Here is a 16,941-nt window from a genome sequence, read left to right as displayed (position 1 = left end):
GAAAAACACATTTCTAATTTGTCTCTATATCCTTGCAGACTGAAAACTGAATTTAACTATACAGAGCTTTGCTTTTTTAATTTTATTTTTTTAAGTACAGTTTACATTCAGTATTATTTTGTATTAGTTTCAGGTGTACAGCATAGTGATTAGACCAGCATGTACTTTACAAAGTCTTCCCCCCAATATTCCCAGTACCCACCTGGCACCATACAGTTATTACAATATTATTGACTATATCCCCTATACTGTACTTTACATCCCCATGATTATTTTTTAACTACCAATATGTCCTTCATGATTCCTTCATCTTTTTCACCCAGCCCCGCAAACCCCCCTCTGGCAACCATTAGTCTGTTCTCTGAATCTATGAGCCTGTTTCAATTTTGTTTGTTAGATTCCACATACAGGCAAAATCATATGGTATTTGTCTTTCTCTGACTGACTTGTTTCACTTAGCATAATACCCTCTAGGTCCACCCATACTGTCACAAATATTAAGATTTCATTCTTAAATTCCTGAGTTAGGAAAACAAAGTTTGGCAAAACTAAATGCAGTTTAGAAAAGGCACTATAATAGTAAAAAATATGTAATAATCACCAATATGTGCCTCATTATTTTTATTGCTCATGTCCTATGAGTGAATAGTAACTGGAATTGTAAATAATTTCAAAGTCAGTGTGTATGAGCCATGCTAGAAACACTTTAAAAAACCATTGTATAATCAAGTCTTAAAATAGTCATGTAAACATCTAATAAGACATTGTAAGACCCAAAGACCTTGTGAGCACATTCTTACTTTCAGAACAGGTTGTCAAGCTAGGCTCACTGGGTATTTTCCCAGCCCCAGCTCTGAAATCAGCCACTTTTCCAAGAGATCTTGGTTCATTTTAGTGGAAAAAGGTATATAGAAATGAAATTCTGATTCCCCCTTTCCCCCCCCCTTTTCCCCAACCACTCCCATGGATAAATGGTCTCTTTAGTTTCTAGTCTATCCTTCCTGTTTTCTTTTGAAAATAAGATCAGATATGTCTGTACTTTGTTATACCAAGAGTAGCATGCTCTATCTTTTGTGCATTTTTTCCAGCAACTTGACAGAATGTTCTGGAAATCACTTTATATCAGTTTATTAGAGATATTCCTCATTCTTTTTAAAAGCTGTCAGTGTAGTGATTGGGGGGGAGGGAGGAAGGTATGGGGGGATAAATAGTGACAGATGGAGACTTGACTTGGTATACAGATGATGTGTTTTAGAACAGTGTGCCCGAAACCTGTATAATTTGGTTAACTAGTGTCACCCCAATAAATTCAATAAAAAGGAAAAAAAAGAGGATCATCAATCACTAAGGCCTAGAATGTATTGTCATTTGTCCTGAAAACAGTGATTGCCACAGCAGCTCTGGTGGGCATGATTGAAGGACATCAGTGTGCCCAGAAACTGCAATGTAGTCTACAAAGGTAGGACAAGTGCAAAAAGCAGGGCCAGAATTTCTAAGGCTCAGCTGATGGCAAACTGAATTTCTTTTTCAAAACCAGTGGTAAAGTTGTATGTGGATGCCCAATACATGTGAGCTGAAAGAAGAGATGCTTGCAAAAATGGAAGCAGACAGTTCCAGAGCAACCACAGTTTTGCTTTTTGAACTAAGGCCATACCACAGATGAGCTACAAATAAGGCTGGTAAATCATGTCTGCAGCTATATAGACTTTGTTTGAATTTTAAAAATTGCAACAAAACTTACAAACAATACCTTCAAGGAAAGTTCACTTTTTTATGCAGCAACTCTTGAAGCAAATCATACAATGAATGATTTATCATTAAAGTGAAACAGGAAAAAAAAATACTACAGCACAAACAAAAGACATTAACTTACAATTCAGGACACTTGGACTTTAATCTTCAGTCTTTATTAAAAAAATCTATGTAACTTCTAATTATATCATTCCGTCTTGTACTGTTTTAATTTATTCATTAGTGAAGTGTAATTGGACCAAAAAGATGTTTTTAAAGCTGTCAAGTCTTCAATGTGTGGATATATCATAGGGGACTCAGGCACCCTCCTACCCAAGGGCAGTTAGGTTGTCTCCAATATTTTGCAAGTACCAACAATATTGCAAAAATCCTTGTGCATATGTCAGACACATCTAGATCAGGAGTGTCCAACCTGTGACCCACCGGCCACATGCAGCCCACGATGGCTATCAATGTGGTCCAAGAGAAATCGTAAATTTACTTAAAACTCTGAGATTTTTTTGTAATTACATGTCACAATGTCACATAAAGTCAACATACATATGCTCTTGCTATCTGTACGCATGCGTGGCTTCAGTATTACTGTGGTGTGAAGCTTCCAGTGTGTTATCTTCCAAGTGCAGACAGTAGAATTGACACCACTGGACGTTATGTGTGCTTGTGGTGACTTAACAAGGCAGCGATTATCAGTAATACTTCAATCTACGATTGCAACGTTAGGTGCTGAATATTATTCACAAGTCAGGTAAGCATTCTTATTTGATTATTAAAGGTATTTCCACCCCTCGGGGGCGTCTCACACATCGCCCACCACGCTTTACAATTGGCCCTCTGCCTCGCCCTGCATCGGCAGCTGAGAGGGCTGTGGAGGGGCCCAAACCTTGCTTTCTAGTTTCCTGTCAATTAATTTTCACAATGAAAGTAAATAAAGACCCTTTATCAATTATTTTTTTTAATCCCAGGATGGCTTCTACAACATCTGAAAAGAAAAAAGAAACCCCCAAAAAGAAAAATTACAGATGAAGGAAGACTGCTCAACAAAAAGTGGACAAATGACTACTTTTTGTCAAGGCAAATAGTAAGGGACTCTGCTTACTTTGTAGGGAGTTTGTGCAAGTTTTCAAAGACTATAACTGGAAAAGGCATTATATGCAAAAACATGCTGCCAAATTCAATGCGTATGAATGCATATGAAGGATTGTGTCATAAGGACAAAACAGCAGAACTGAAAAAAGTCTTGTCTTCTCAACAAAATTTTTTTAAAGAAGTTGTAACTCGGACAGATTCCATTGTAAAAGCTAGTTATGTGGTAGCATATTTAATAGCAAAAAAAAAAATTTACTAATGGTGAGTTTATTAAGCAATGTATAGAAAGTGTGGCAGATATAATTTGCCCTGAAAAAAAGGGGGGTATTTCTAATCAGTTGGTCTCACCAGACAATAGCCAGGAGAATTGAAGAAACTGGAAAATCTATCAAAGAAGTTTGGAAAGCAAAGCTGCTAATTTTAAATTTTATAAAGCTCTGGCAATGGATGACAGCACTGATGCGACAGATACGGCTCAACTTGTCATTTTTATTAGAGGTAATGATGACGAATATAATGTCACTGAAGAAAAAGCTTCTTTAGCACCATTAAAAGACAAAACTATATCAAGAGATTTATACGAAGCAATATAAAATATGTTAAAGCAATTTTCTTTGTCCACTGTCAACACATATGGTATAGTCACTGATGGTGCCCCGGTGATGGGAGGTAGGAGAGAGAGACTTGTAAAATTAACAGAAGGCAATGCAACTGCCGCTCAAAACTCATGTTTGATGAAGTATCACTGCACAGTACAGCAAGAAAATTTATGCACAAAAGCTTTAAAAATGGATAATGTCATGCAACTCATCATCAAGACTGTGAATTTCATAAGAGGCAAGGGACTGAATCATCGCCAATTCCAAGAATTCCTTAAAAGTACTGATGCTGACTATGGCAACATCATTTACTTTTTGGAAGGAAGATGGCTAAGTCAAGGCCAAATGTTGACAAGATTTTATGATTTGTGACATGTTATCAAGTTGTTTATGGTATCAAAAAACAAATTTGTGCCAGAAATTGATGATGAAAACTGGCTTACAGATTTAGCATTTTTAGTGGATTTAACCTCTCATTTCAATGAGTCAAACATGCATCTTCAAAGTGAAAACCAACTTATCAATACCATGTTTCAAACCATAACAGCATTCCAAATTAAACTGAGATTATGGCAAGATCAAATTAAGGCAACAATTTTATGCTTTTCGACACATTGGCTAAACACAGTCCTGTGAGCAGCGAAAAATACGCAGACTTGCTTTTTGATTTGATACAAAAATTTGAAAACAGACTTCAGGATTTCTGGAAAAATAATCAATATTTTGCTATATTTTCAGTTGACATAAATATTACCGGCCAGTTTTCAAATGGAATGCACAGAGCTGCAATCTGACACTCAACTAAGAGAGAACTTTGATCGTGTCTCTTTATTGCACTTTTACAGGCCCTGTCTTCCCAGAGACAAATATCCCTTGCTTCACAATCATGCCTTACTCATATCATCACTATTTTACATTTGTGAGCAACTATTCTCAAGGATGAAACACATTAAGAGTAAAATTAGAACCAAAATATCTTATGAGCACCTTGAGAACTCCCTGAGAATTGCCACTACTTCTATCAAACCAGATACTGATGCACTAGTTTCTCAAATACAATGCAAACATCCCACTTGTTTTATGATGCTTTCTTTTCTTTTACTTTTATAATAAAAAAAATTTAAAGAAATCAATGATGTGTTGTTACTTAGATATGTACATTTTCTGTATTTGTGATCACAAACTTGGGACCTGCTCAGTGATTTTAAAAGATTATCAAAAGGGCCGCTGCATAATTAGGGTTATGTGAGGACTTTTTTGTTTATCTGTGGTGGCAGATATCATGAAAATCATGCACGGACCTTCCTTTTGCTCCTCATTTTTAACTGGTGTTTGTGTATTTAATGTGTGGCTCAAGACAACTCTTCTTCCAGTGGGGCCCAGAGATGCCAAAAGGTTGGACACCCTGATCTAAATGTTGGGCAGCTGGGTCAATAAGTAACTACATATGAATATAATAATTATAACCCACATAAAAAATCACTTTTAAGACTGTAATAATTTTTAAGAGTGTAAAGAGGCTTCCAAAACTGAAAAGGTTACGCCTAGTTAATACAAATCATAGTAATATCCAAAACACCAAGGTACAAACAGGATATACTTGAGTAGCAATGTGGTACCTTTAGAAAGGGCATTCACAGTTAAAGCCAGGATAAAAAAAAGCAGTGTTTCAAGTTTGTGGGGGCACTAGAATCCCTTCATCGGGGGGTATCATTTTCATTTTATATATAAGGAATTTGTTTAATCTCTTCAGAATCCTTTTAATGTGTTGAGCCAAGAACAAAGAGCAAAGTAATTTATTTCCAAACTCACTTTCTGCCACAAAGGAATACTTTTAGTTCCATCTAAAATATTCAAAAACTGGAAAATTGGAAGGAAACAGTTGTCTTTTCAGAATACTTTCAAGATAAAATATGGAATTTTGAATTAAAAATAAACCACACAGTACAGCAAGGACAAACGCTAAGTGCAACTATCATGAATAAATCTCACATGACATGGTCTCTAACTCTATGGCAGCAGGGAACAGTTTTGTGGAAGACAACTCTTCCACAGGATGGGGTGGTGGGATAGTTTCAGGATGATTCAAACACATTACATTCAAGCTCGCCTCCTGCTGTGTGGCCCAGTTCCTAACAGGCTTGGACCAGTATTGTCTGTGGCCTGAGATTGGGGACCCTTGTCACAGATGATGCTGAACAAAAGACATCACAAAAGAATGAGCAGAATGACTACATTTATATAAAATAAAAACATGCAAAACTAACCTATACTTTTTGATATATACAGAGGTCACTATAATGATTTCCTCTAATCAGTAAAATGATTTCCTCTGAAGAAATTGAGGAAATAATGTGTGGGAAGTAATGTATCTATATGATTTCTGGAAGCCATTAATATCCTTGACATTATCATTATATATATTATTTACATTGTTATATAATTTTTATTTTTTAATTGAATTTATTGAGGTGACATTGGTTAATAAAGTTATATAGGTTTCAATGCTCATGAATTAGAAGAATTAACATCATCAAAATGTCCATATTACCCAAAACAATTTATAGATTCAACACAATCCCTATTAAAATACCAATGACATATTTCACAGATATAGAACAAACATTTCAGAAATTTATATGGAACCATAAATGACCCCGAATAGCTGCAACAATTTTCAGAAAGAAGAACTAAGTAGGAGGGATCACAATACTTGATATCAAACTGTATTAGAAGGCCACTGTAATCAAAACAGTCTGGTACTTGCAGAATAACAGACACATAGACCAATGGAACAGAATAGAGAGCCCAGAAATAAACCCAAGTCTCTATGATCAATTAATATTTGATAAAGGGGGCAGAAGCATAAAATGGAGTAAAAATAGCCTCTTCAACAAATGGTGGTGGGAAAGCTGTACAGCTACATGGAAAAAAATGAAACTCAATCACCAACTTACACCATACACAAAAATAAATTCAAAGTGGATAAAAGACTTAAAGTCATGACACCATAAAAGTCCTAGAGGAAAACATAAGCAGGAAACTCTCAGACATTCCACGCAGCAATATTTTCACTGATATGTCCCCTAGAGCAAGGGACATAAAGGAAAGAATAAACAAATGGGACCTCATCAAATTAAAAAGTTTCTGCATGGCTAAAGAAAACAGCATTAAAATGAAAATAGAAACAACTATATGGGAAAACATATTTGCCAATGATACCTCGGGCAAAGTTTGATCTCCAAAATATATAAAGAACTCACATGACTCCACTCCAAAAAGACAAACAACCCAATTATAAAATGGGCAAAGGACCTGAACAGACACTTCTCCAAGGAGGATATACAGAGAGCCCAGAGACATATGAAAAGATGCTCAGCATCACTAGACATCATGGAGATGCAAATTAAAACCACAGTGAGATACTACTTCACACTGGTGAGAATGGCCATCATAAACAAATCAACAAACAACAAGTGTCGGAGAAGATGGAGACAAAAGGGAACCCTAGTGCACTGCTGGTGGGAATGCAGACTGGTGTAGCCACCATGGAAAACAATATGGAATTTCCTCAGAAAACTAAAAATGGAACTGTCTTCTGACCCAGCAATTCCACTGCTGGGATTATATCCGAAGAACCCTGAAACACCAATCCAAAAGAGCCTATGCACCCCAATGTTCATAGCAGCACAATTTACAATAGCCAAGTACTGGAAGCAACCTAAGTGCCCATCAGTAAATGAATGGATCAAAAATCCATGGTACATTTACACAACGGAATACTATGCAGCAGAGAGAAAGAAGGAGCTCCTACCCTTTGTGCCAGCATGGATGGAACTGGAGAGCATTATGCTAAGTGAAATAAGCCAGACGGTGAGGGACAAATACCATATGATCTCACCTTTAACTGGAACCTAATCAACAAAACCAACAAGCAAGCAAAATATAACCAGAGACATTGAAATTAAGAACAAACTGACGGTAACCAGAGGGGAGGTGGGAGGGGACAGATAATGGGGGGAAGGGGGGCAGGGTTTTCAGGCACAACTATAAAGGACACATGAACAAAACCATGCGGGGGGGGGGGGTGGAGCAAAGGAGGGAGGTGGTGCTCTTTTCATTACATTCAATGAATTATATCATGTGTCTTGCATATGGCCATCAGCTATCATTATTCATTACTTTGATCCTTAATATCTATCACATACTGAATTACCTTGGAAAAGTCACTCATCCATTCTAAATTAATTTTCTTTATATGTAATATATAAATAAATACGATTACTTATCTCTTAGATTATAAAAGGAGGAAATAAGAGACTGCATATGAAAGCACTTTTGTTGTTATCATACCAACTGACAGAAGATTAAAAGGGCACCTTCTGGTTTATAAGGACAGACTGGTATTAGAAAACATTAAATTGGAAGGGGGTGAGGACCAGGGCAAGACAAATGAAACAGTTAAAGGGCAAACAAAAAGAAGGGCTTATCTTATCATAAAATGAATATTTTCTACAATTAAAATAATAATGTGATCAAGTTCAAGAAGGGAGGTTGAAGTAAAACCCTAGAAACAAACTAATTATTAAACAATTTCATACACTATAAAGAAGACAATTCCAACTTCTGAGTAAAGAAACAATTCCCAATAGTGTAGTGCAATTGTTAGCAATGAAGAAAAGCTAAGACTGTCACTACACAGAATACCCTAAAATGTTTTAAATTAAAAAGTAAAAGTAGCCCTGGCTGGTGTGGCTCAGAGCAGTCAGTGACTGCTGGCCTGCGAAAGGTCGCTGGTTTGACTTCCAGTCAGGGCACATGCCGGGGTTGTGGGCCAGGTCCCCGGTTGGGGGCACGTGAGAGGCAACCAATTGATGTTTCTCTCCCACATGGATGTTTTTCTCTCTTTCCTTCTCCCGTCCTTCCTCTCTTTCTAATAGTACATAAATAAAATCTTTAAAAATATAAAAGTAGGAAAAAAGTTTAGAACAATTTTAAAAGATTTATAGGTAAATATTCGCATGTTCTCAAAAAGGGTGCAACTGAGCAAAACAATTCATGAAAAAAAAAGCCACCATAAGAGAGATAAGACTTGAATTAAACAAATGAAAATTGAAGACATGAAAAATACTGGGCTGCACTGATAACCACAGAAATATAAATTCAAAGAAACATTAAATATTTTGCAGTCATCAGCTCTCTCTCTCTCTCTCTCTCTCTCTCACACACACACACACACCCATACACACAGAGAAAAAGAAGAGAAAATTGACAGTGGCAATTACTGTTGGCAAGGGCGAGGGAAATTGGTATGCTGCTTTTTTTCACAAGTCAGTGCATTTGAGGAAATTTATACTGTTTCTATAAGGAGTATGTATTTTATAATCAGTAAAAGTCATATAAAACAAAATGAAAACAGGCATTAAGTGGGATTTTCATGTCTGAAATGAATATATTGATAGCCTAAACATGGCTTCTACATACTAGATAGCGCCTCCAAATCTCTCCAGGAAAAGATCTCACAATTATGCACTGTGACACACTGTATCACTCAATTAGAAGTTACAATGAGAGGGAAGAAAATCTGGCAGTGGCTTAGCAGTCTCAGCAGAAGTTTCAGAGGTTTCTAGCAAGTTGATAATATTCTTCTCTTAAAACTTAAACCTTCATTCTGACAGGCTCGAGATCCCAGGAATCTCAGAATCATGACCGAGCCACTTAGAAAGCTGTATGCATTTATGTTAAATAACTCAATTTCTCTGAGTCTACTTCCTCATCATAAAATGTGCACAAAATTGCAGCTATGATGGATCAGTGTGAGGGTTAGAAACGATCAATGCCCAGGGCCTAGTTTCAAGAACGGGGCACATAATTGGCACTTATATAGTCACTTAAGCTAACACTGATCCTAACCTAACACTAATTCGCATTTAACTGCCACTATTGTTGTTGTACCTGTTTAACTCAATCTGTAAATAATTAGGTTCACACATCAATCATCACTCCATTGAAGTAGAAAAGTAATTTGTGTCCAGCATGACTGTGAAATAAGTTCTCTAAAATGGATTTTTAAAAAGGAAGGAAATAAATGAGAGAGGAAGGTAGGGGGAAAAGGAAAAGGAAAAGGAAGCATGAAAAAAAGAAGGAAGTTAAAATACAGACACAAACCAAGACTAGCAATGCACTTTAATAAAGAAAAATAGCAAATAGTTTCACTGACCACTCTAAAGCTCAACAATATCCACTGACATTGAACTTACCAATTAAGTCTGATCAACTTGAAGCAAGATGAACTTTCTCCTATGCTGAGGTGTCCTCTCAAAGCTGTGGAATAAAACTTGTCTTTTCTATTTAAAGCCATGCCTTTAGTACTAAACAGATGGTCTGAGAGGAAGGCAGTAAGCAGGGTTAGAAAGAGGAAAAAGAGGAGAATACCGATGAAGGGAAAACAACAGGCAATTCCGGATCACGCCTCTTTACCCGATCCTTGCAGATTCTCCCAAGTTCTCACCTGGAGCTGTGCAGAGCTATCATTGAGACTGTCCTCCCTTCGCCGAGCCTCCTCTAGCATCTGTGCACTCTTCTTCTTTTCCACCTGTTCCTTGTGCTTCAGATTTGCTACCTTCTTATTCTGGTCTTTCACTTGCCTGTTGATAAGTGGGGAGAAAAATCAAGCTATTCATATACATGCATAGAAAAAAATGTTTATTTAGTTTTACACCACTGTCACAAAGGAACAGCTGAAAACCAACAAAGAGTTCTGGCCATGAAGTGGTTCCAACCATTTCAAGAGCTCTCCTACTAACAGCAAAAAAAAAAAAAAAAAAAAAAAAAAAAAAAAAAAAATTGCATTTCAGCAAGTACTTTATGAAGCACAATGAAATTCTAAAAGGGGGGCACCAGATAGTTTGGAATGACATGAAAAAGAAACCAAGCCAGAAATTGATGTTGGTCAAATGGCAATAGTCTCCTGACAGCAATGCTATGAAATAGTAGAATGGCTGATTAAGAAAGGTTTTGTGATACAACTCTTATTTTACTATTATTAAATCTTTCACTTTCAAAAAGCATGAGAACATTGTACCTACTTCTGAAGCTCCCTATCCTATATCACTGCCTCCGCACTAAGAATAAATAAACTATATCCTAAAAACTTTGTGTTTATAATCCCCTTGCTTTTACTATGGTTTTGTTACACATATGGATCCTTTATTTTGCATTTTTTGAAATTTATATATAAAGTTTATTAATAAACGATTTTTCTTTTCAATATATGTTTTGAGACCATACTGGTTAATGAGTGTAGTGTAGTTTTTTTTATCCACTCCATTTTCAATGCAGTATAAAATGATATATGTCAATTGTCTTAACACATTCTCAAGTCTGTGATACAATAAAGAGTTGTACTACAAAACCTTTCTTAATCAATCATCATTCCACCATTTCATAGCATTGATATCAGGAGACTATTTCCATATTGCCAACATCAATCTCTGGCTTGGTTTCTTTTTCATGTCAGGTCTAAACAACAATTGGGTTGTTTAGTTTTTTATTATTACAAGCAATGCTGCAAGGTACATTCTGCTATTGCCTGTGCTAGGGATTCTCCAAGGTACAGGCCTACAAACTGAATTGCTAAGTCGTGTTGTAGGTATACCTTCAGGTTTACTAATTATTTTCCAAGAAGTTACATTAATTCATACTTACACTAGTAGTACAAAACAGCACCTGTTATACTTCTGCATATTTGCTAACACTTGGTTCTATCAGACTTTCTGAATTTTATCCATCTGGTAGATATATATAAATAATATGTCATATAGTTTTAAAATGCATGTTCCTAGCTTCTGAGGATGAACATCTTTTCATACAGTATTTGATTATTCCTGTTTCCACTTCTATGAAATAGCTATTATGTGCTTTGCCCATATTTCAATTAGGATATCTTTCTTAATGACTTATAGGTATCATAATCCTTCATCTGTTATATGTTTCACAAATACTTTCTTCCCATCTATTAATTATTTATTTGATTGTTCAGGGGTGTCCAACCTGCAGCCCAGGATGGCTATGAAGGCAACCTAACACAAAATCATAAATTTACTTAAAACATTTTAAGATTTTTTTTGTCATTATGTGTTTTATGTATTTAATTGGTGGCCCAAGACAACACTTCTTCCAGTGTGGCCCAGAGATGCCAAAAGGTTGGACACCCCTGCTTTATGGTACATTTTCATTTATAAAATTTTAAATTTTAAATTGTTCCAAGTGTACCAATCTTCTCTATGGTTTTAAATTTTGTGACTTTTTAACAAAATCTTCCCTGTTCTAAGTTCATAAAGATATTGCCTGAAAATTCTGTGACTTAGTCTTTCACATTGAAGTCTTTAATCCACTTGAAACTTAGATTGTATATGAATGAGGTAGAGATATAATTTCATTTTGGGGGTATATGGTCTGAGGAAAGAATAAAATTTCATTTTTTGCATTGATAACTAATTGTCCAGGATTATTTATATGCATTGCTACTTCAGTTGTATATAAAGTTTCTACACACATTGTGTGCCTGTCATGTGGCTGTGTACTCTGGTATCTTTGTATATTTTGCACCAAATCTATACTACCTCAATTACTACACCTTTGTAAGAAGTCTCAATACCTCTAAGGCAAGCCTGCCTACCTTCTTGTGTTACAAGACTCTCTTGACTGTTCTTGCCCCTTAATACTTCTCCTACAAATTTCAGAGCCAGCTTGTCAAGTTCCACTATGCCAACCAACCAACCAACCACAGTAAGGAAAACCCAACAGCAGCTTTTTGGGATTTTGACTGAAATTGTACCAAATCTATCTATCAATTTTGGAAAAACTGACATTTTCGTGCTCTTAACTCTTTCAATTCATTAACACCATATATTTCTCTAGTTATTTAGTTCTTAAAAGGCTTTCAACATAGAGTTAAGATTCAATCAATAAAAGACTGGCATTTATTTTATCCATAGTACCTATATGTTTTGTGGTCATTTTAAATTCCAGACACTTTGTCACTCTACATGGTGACATTTTTAAATTCCTCAGACAAAGTAAGCATTCTTTAAAAAGTACTTTTGAACAATGTAAATAGTAATAAAATTAACAACATGTAATTCCTCGTTATCATCTAATACTCAGTCCATATTCGAATTTCCCCAGTTGTCTTAAAATTTTTTTTAACACTTGCTTGTCTGAATCAAAATCCAAAAGATTTGAAACACAACAGATAGCGTTTGGTTTGTTAAATCCTGTAAGTCTATATTAATCTAAAGAAAAGTTTCTCACCTCCTTCCCTGTCCTGTTTTTTAAATGCCACTAACTTGTTAAAGAACATGAGTTCTGTAAAATGCCTCACATTTTGCTTCTGTTTGCAAATCTGTTTGCTTCTTCATGGTGTCATTTGTTCCACATACTTTTTCTATTTTAGATAGTGAAAGTTGTCTTTAACAGATTCAATTCAACATTTTAGGTCAAAACACTAAATAATGGTGGTGTGTACTGCACACTGCCTCCGTGGTTCTTCATCAGTGAGTAGTAAGAATGAAGGCAGCGACAGCCTGGTCTCTTCCTCTGTGCATTACGCTCACCCTTCCATCAACTTTTGATCTCTAGGCTCCTGCACCAATGAACTTTTCCTGACAACATTATTTCAATGACATTTTTAAATTAAATGGCAGGTAGACATGTAGTTGATTTCTACATATAGGTTTTATATCTGGCAAACTGGCAAATGTTCCTGGTAATTCTAATAATTTTCCTGTGGATTCTTTTGGGTTTTCTGTGTAGACAGTTGTATTATACATAATGAAAAATCTTTATACTTTGTTTTTCTTGTCTTACTGAACTTGCTAGAAGTTCCAGAACCATGATGAAAACAATTAGTGACAGTGGATATCTTTGTCTTTCTCCTGATTCTAAAGAAAATTATTTTTACATTTCACCATTGACTATGACATTCGCTGTATTTTTTTTCTTTGAAAACTTTTTATCTATTCCTTGTCTGCCAGAAGTTGCTATTATTTTAGTTGTAATTGAGTGATGAAGATATTGACAGCTTTCGAGATTTTCTAATGTTAAACTAATTTTATCATGAGATAAACCTGTATTGTATTTTGCATGATATTTACCTCTATAAATTTCTTAACTTCCTTCCAACTCGATTATACATTTATAAAATCAATGAAAAATCTGGTACTTTTATTGTTCTGTGTAATGAAGGTTTCACAGAGAATATAATTAATAATACTGTCAAAAACAAAACTGTGAAATCCTCTGTATAAGGCTTTAAAAACACATTTTCTTTTGTATAATTTGGATATGATTCTATCTATAGGCCAAAAAATGTCTTTTAATAATTTCTAAATACTTCTTCAGTGTAGAACTTTAACTGAGAAGTCATCCAAAATTAAACAGTAAGTTAATGACAGATGGTAAGATAAAGTCATTCTCTGATAGAAGTGGCATTAATACATTATTCAAAAGCTACGTTTCAGATTTTTACTTTCTGGCATCTTGACTGTGTCTACTGAAAGATTCAGCCACAGAAAATATAATAAAACCAGCTGTCATTGGAAGAAATAAAAATGAAACTAATGTCTATATTTGAATCTCCTCACTGCATAATTTTCTGTGTGAATACTTCCAATTTTATTAATCTGATATCAATCATATCAACTAGTAGAAAAAAAAAGACTGAGACCTTTGCATTGAAAAATACAAGAAAAAATTATGTTTTCATGAATCAAATTGCACTTTATCAAAATTAAATTCCTCGTAACACTGGTTTATTACATGCAAAGATTTTACTGTTTTAAGGGAGAAAAAAATTTTTCAAGCTGTACAAACTCTTTTCACCTTGCATCTGAGAACTGCTCCAGAAGGTGCTGGCCAGCGCTGACACGCCTGCAGCAGGGCCTAGTTATTTGCAGCAACAGGACACATAAAATAAGAAACCTACCACTGAGTATTTTTTGGAAAAAGGCAGATGTTACAGGCTAAATGTTTGATCCAGTCAAAGTCAATTGCATTCTTCAGCACTCTTTATCATAATTCTATCTGAGAATGAGTGACTTTTTGCTCCCAACTTTACCCCCAACTCCTAGAACTAGGTCAGGATATTTTCAGTTGTGTTTCAGGAAAGAACAAAAAAATCCATTGCTCCCATCCTATCCCAACTACCAGCCCACTTGTAGGTGTTTTTAATTTTTTTTAATTTGACCTTCACAATATTGGGCATACAATTTTAATGCTTACGTCCTTCAAATCCAAAGAAAACACAAAATGCTAAGTAAAAAATATAGAATATCGGGCTAAATACAGAGCATGATCCTAAGTATATATAGGATGGAGCAAAAGTAGGTTTCTAGTTGTTCATATGGAAAATATAATTTAATTAATAAATAATACAAGAATAAACTCTGTGTTTTGTGTACTCACAACTGTAAACCTGCTTTGCATCACCCTGTATGTCTTAGTATGCATAATCAAAAAATAAAATATTAAAAAGGAAAAAAATTAGTATTTTAGTTTTTCTCTTTATGGTTTTATGCAGTTTCTAAATTTTATACAATACACATAAAATATTTTTCAGATATTTTAGAGTTTTTTTAATGTAATATGGTTGTATCTCAGAATAGGTCATCTAAATCAGACTACATAGAACACATTTGAGTTTCCCTTATTTATTTGTCTTGATTTTCAATTTTCCATTTCCTATTCATATTTTCAATTTCCTTTCTTTAATTTAGTTTTGTGGCTATTAGTTCCATATTTTATTCCACAGACATAATTAAATAGGAAAATAAAATGATTTTATCAAAATCAGGCATCAAGGAAAGTATTGAAAATTGTGAGAGGATTAAAACAATCCCTTTCTGCTGGCTTTCCTCCCCACCTCCCTGCCCTGGGCGTGTGCAGGTGAGAGCGCGAGTGTACGCACAGTCCTGAGCTCACAGTGGAACTGGAGCAGGCGCACACACAACCTTCGTGCCTCATTAATACCCTTTTCTCAGGGAAAGGACACAAAAGGCAATAGCATCAAAACATGGTAATAAAGTGGGGGGCGTTTCTTGAATCCATAAGCAGGAATAAATATTCTGTGACATTAGAATCTGTGAAACATGGAATTTCCTTTACTTCACTTATAAATAGATCAATATATAATTGGATTTAAATCTGAGTTTACAAGAAAACAAGTTAGTAAATCTATACCTTAAAGTGCCACCAGGAAAAAAAAGGCTTTAATATTATAGCTTTTTTTTTAACTCTCTCAGACTGTGTTGTACCTCAATTAATTAATTTGAATAAAATTTTAAAAAGAACTTACATCTTTTATTATTCTTTAAGTAGGAAGAGAGGAAACTAAAGAGATTCACAAATAAATACTTTAAATCAGATTCTCAGCTTATGAGTTCCCAACAATAACAAACAGTGAAATGATGAATAGATTTAACTCTCTCCACAAAGATACGAATAAATTTAAGCGTAAGAAGAGAGAAAAGCAAAGATGGGAAAGGAAACAGTTTACTTTCTATTGGTCTCTGCCACAAGAAGTTTTATAAAACGTGGTCCACCATCTTGCTATTCAAAGTGTGATCCATGAACTCACTTCATCAGCGTGACTGGGGGTTTGTTAAAAGTACAGAATTTTAGGCTTACACCAGATCTGCTAAATCAGAATCTGCATTTTAACAACATCTCCAGGTGATATATTACAAATGCACACTACTGTTTAAGAAGTCGGTCTACTACACAGGCTATGCCTGGAAGGACCTGTCCCTGTTTACTTCATTGTTGCCTCTGCCTCTTGTTTCTTAAAATCCAAACTCAAATTTAGGCCATAACTACTACTGACTCTCTCCTGGCCCCGCAAACTCCCACGTCACTTTAACTAAATGTATCTTATAATCTGTTAATTTGTTCCCCCTATTACAGTGATCCACGTTCATGTCTTCGTACACCTAGAAAAATGCCTTCCTAGAGCTTAAAGTCTATGTTTGATACATTTTCATAGTTCACAATTCCTATCATAGTTCCTCAAGGTGTATAGATGCTCATTAGGTGGGGAGAAAATGGAGACCACTATACTTGAACAACAATAAAAAGAAAGTTTAAAAATGTTTTAAAAAATCTGTTAAACAAATGCATAAAAAGGAAACTAAGTATATCCCCTCTACTGACAAATTTACCAAACTATGTCTCTGAAGGAAAATACATTTTGTTTAATATTCCAAACCCATGCAAACACTGAAAAATGAATGCCTTCCTTATCTCTCAAACACCTAAGAAAATTATTAATTGGGAAAGAAATTACTCTTCCTTCTTCAAAACGTATTCCCACTCTATCTAGAAACTATCAATATTTTTGTCAGAGACTACACTTCTACTGGCTGTTTTGCTTTGTCAAAAAGAGAGATCTTTAACACTATTATAACCCTACCATAAAAATCTCCCACACAAATTTAAGAAACAACAG

At 35.1% G+C, this 16,941-nt stretch overlaps 1 protein-coding gene across 18 annotated transcripts in view; it reads right to left on the bottom strand.

Annotated features, from left to right (window-relative positions):
- The window catches only part of ERC1 (ELKS/RAB6-interacting/CAST family member 1), a 536,970-nt gene that overhangs the window by 301,004 nt on the left and 219,025 nt on the right, over window positions 1-16,941 (bottom strand). For all 18 annotated transcript variants that reach the window (XM_053920835.2, XM_053920834.2, XM_053920839.2 and 15 more), the window contains one exon: window positions 9,949-10,084. In XM_053920835.2, the coding sequence (XP_053776810.1) occupies window positions 9,949-10,084 (136 nt within the window). The remainder of the gene's footprint in view (window positions 1-9,948; window positions 10,085-16,941) is intronic.

The sequence above is a fragment of the Desmodus rotundus genome, chromosome 3, assembly GCF_022682495.2.
Source record: "Desmodus rotundus isolate HL8 chromosome 3, HLdesRot8A.1, whole genome shotgun sequence".
NCBI lineage: Eukaryota > Metazoa > Chordata > Mammalia > Chiroptera > Phyllostomidae > Desmodus > Desmodus rotundus.
The sequence above is the reverse complement of the archived record's forward strand: the minus strand, read 5'-3'. Positions and strand labels throughout refer to the sequence as shown.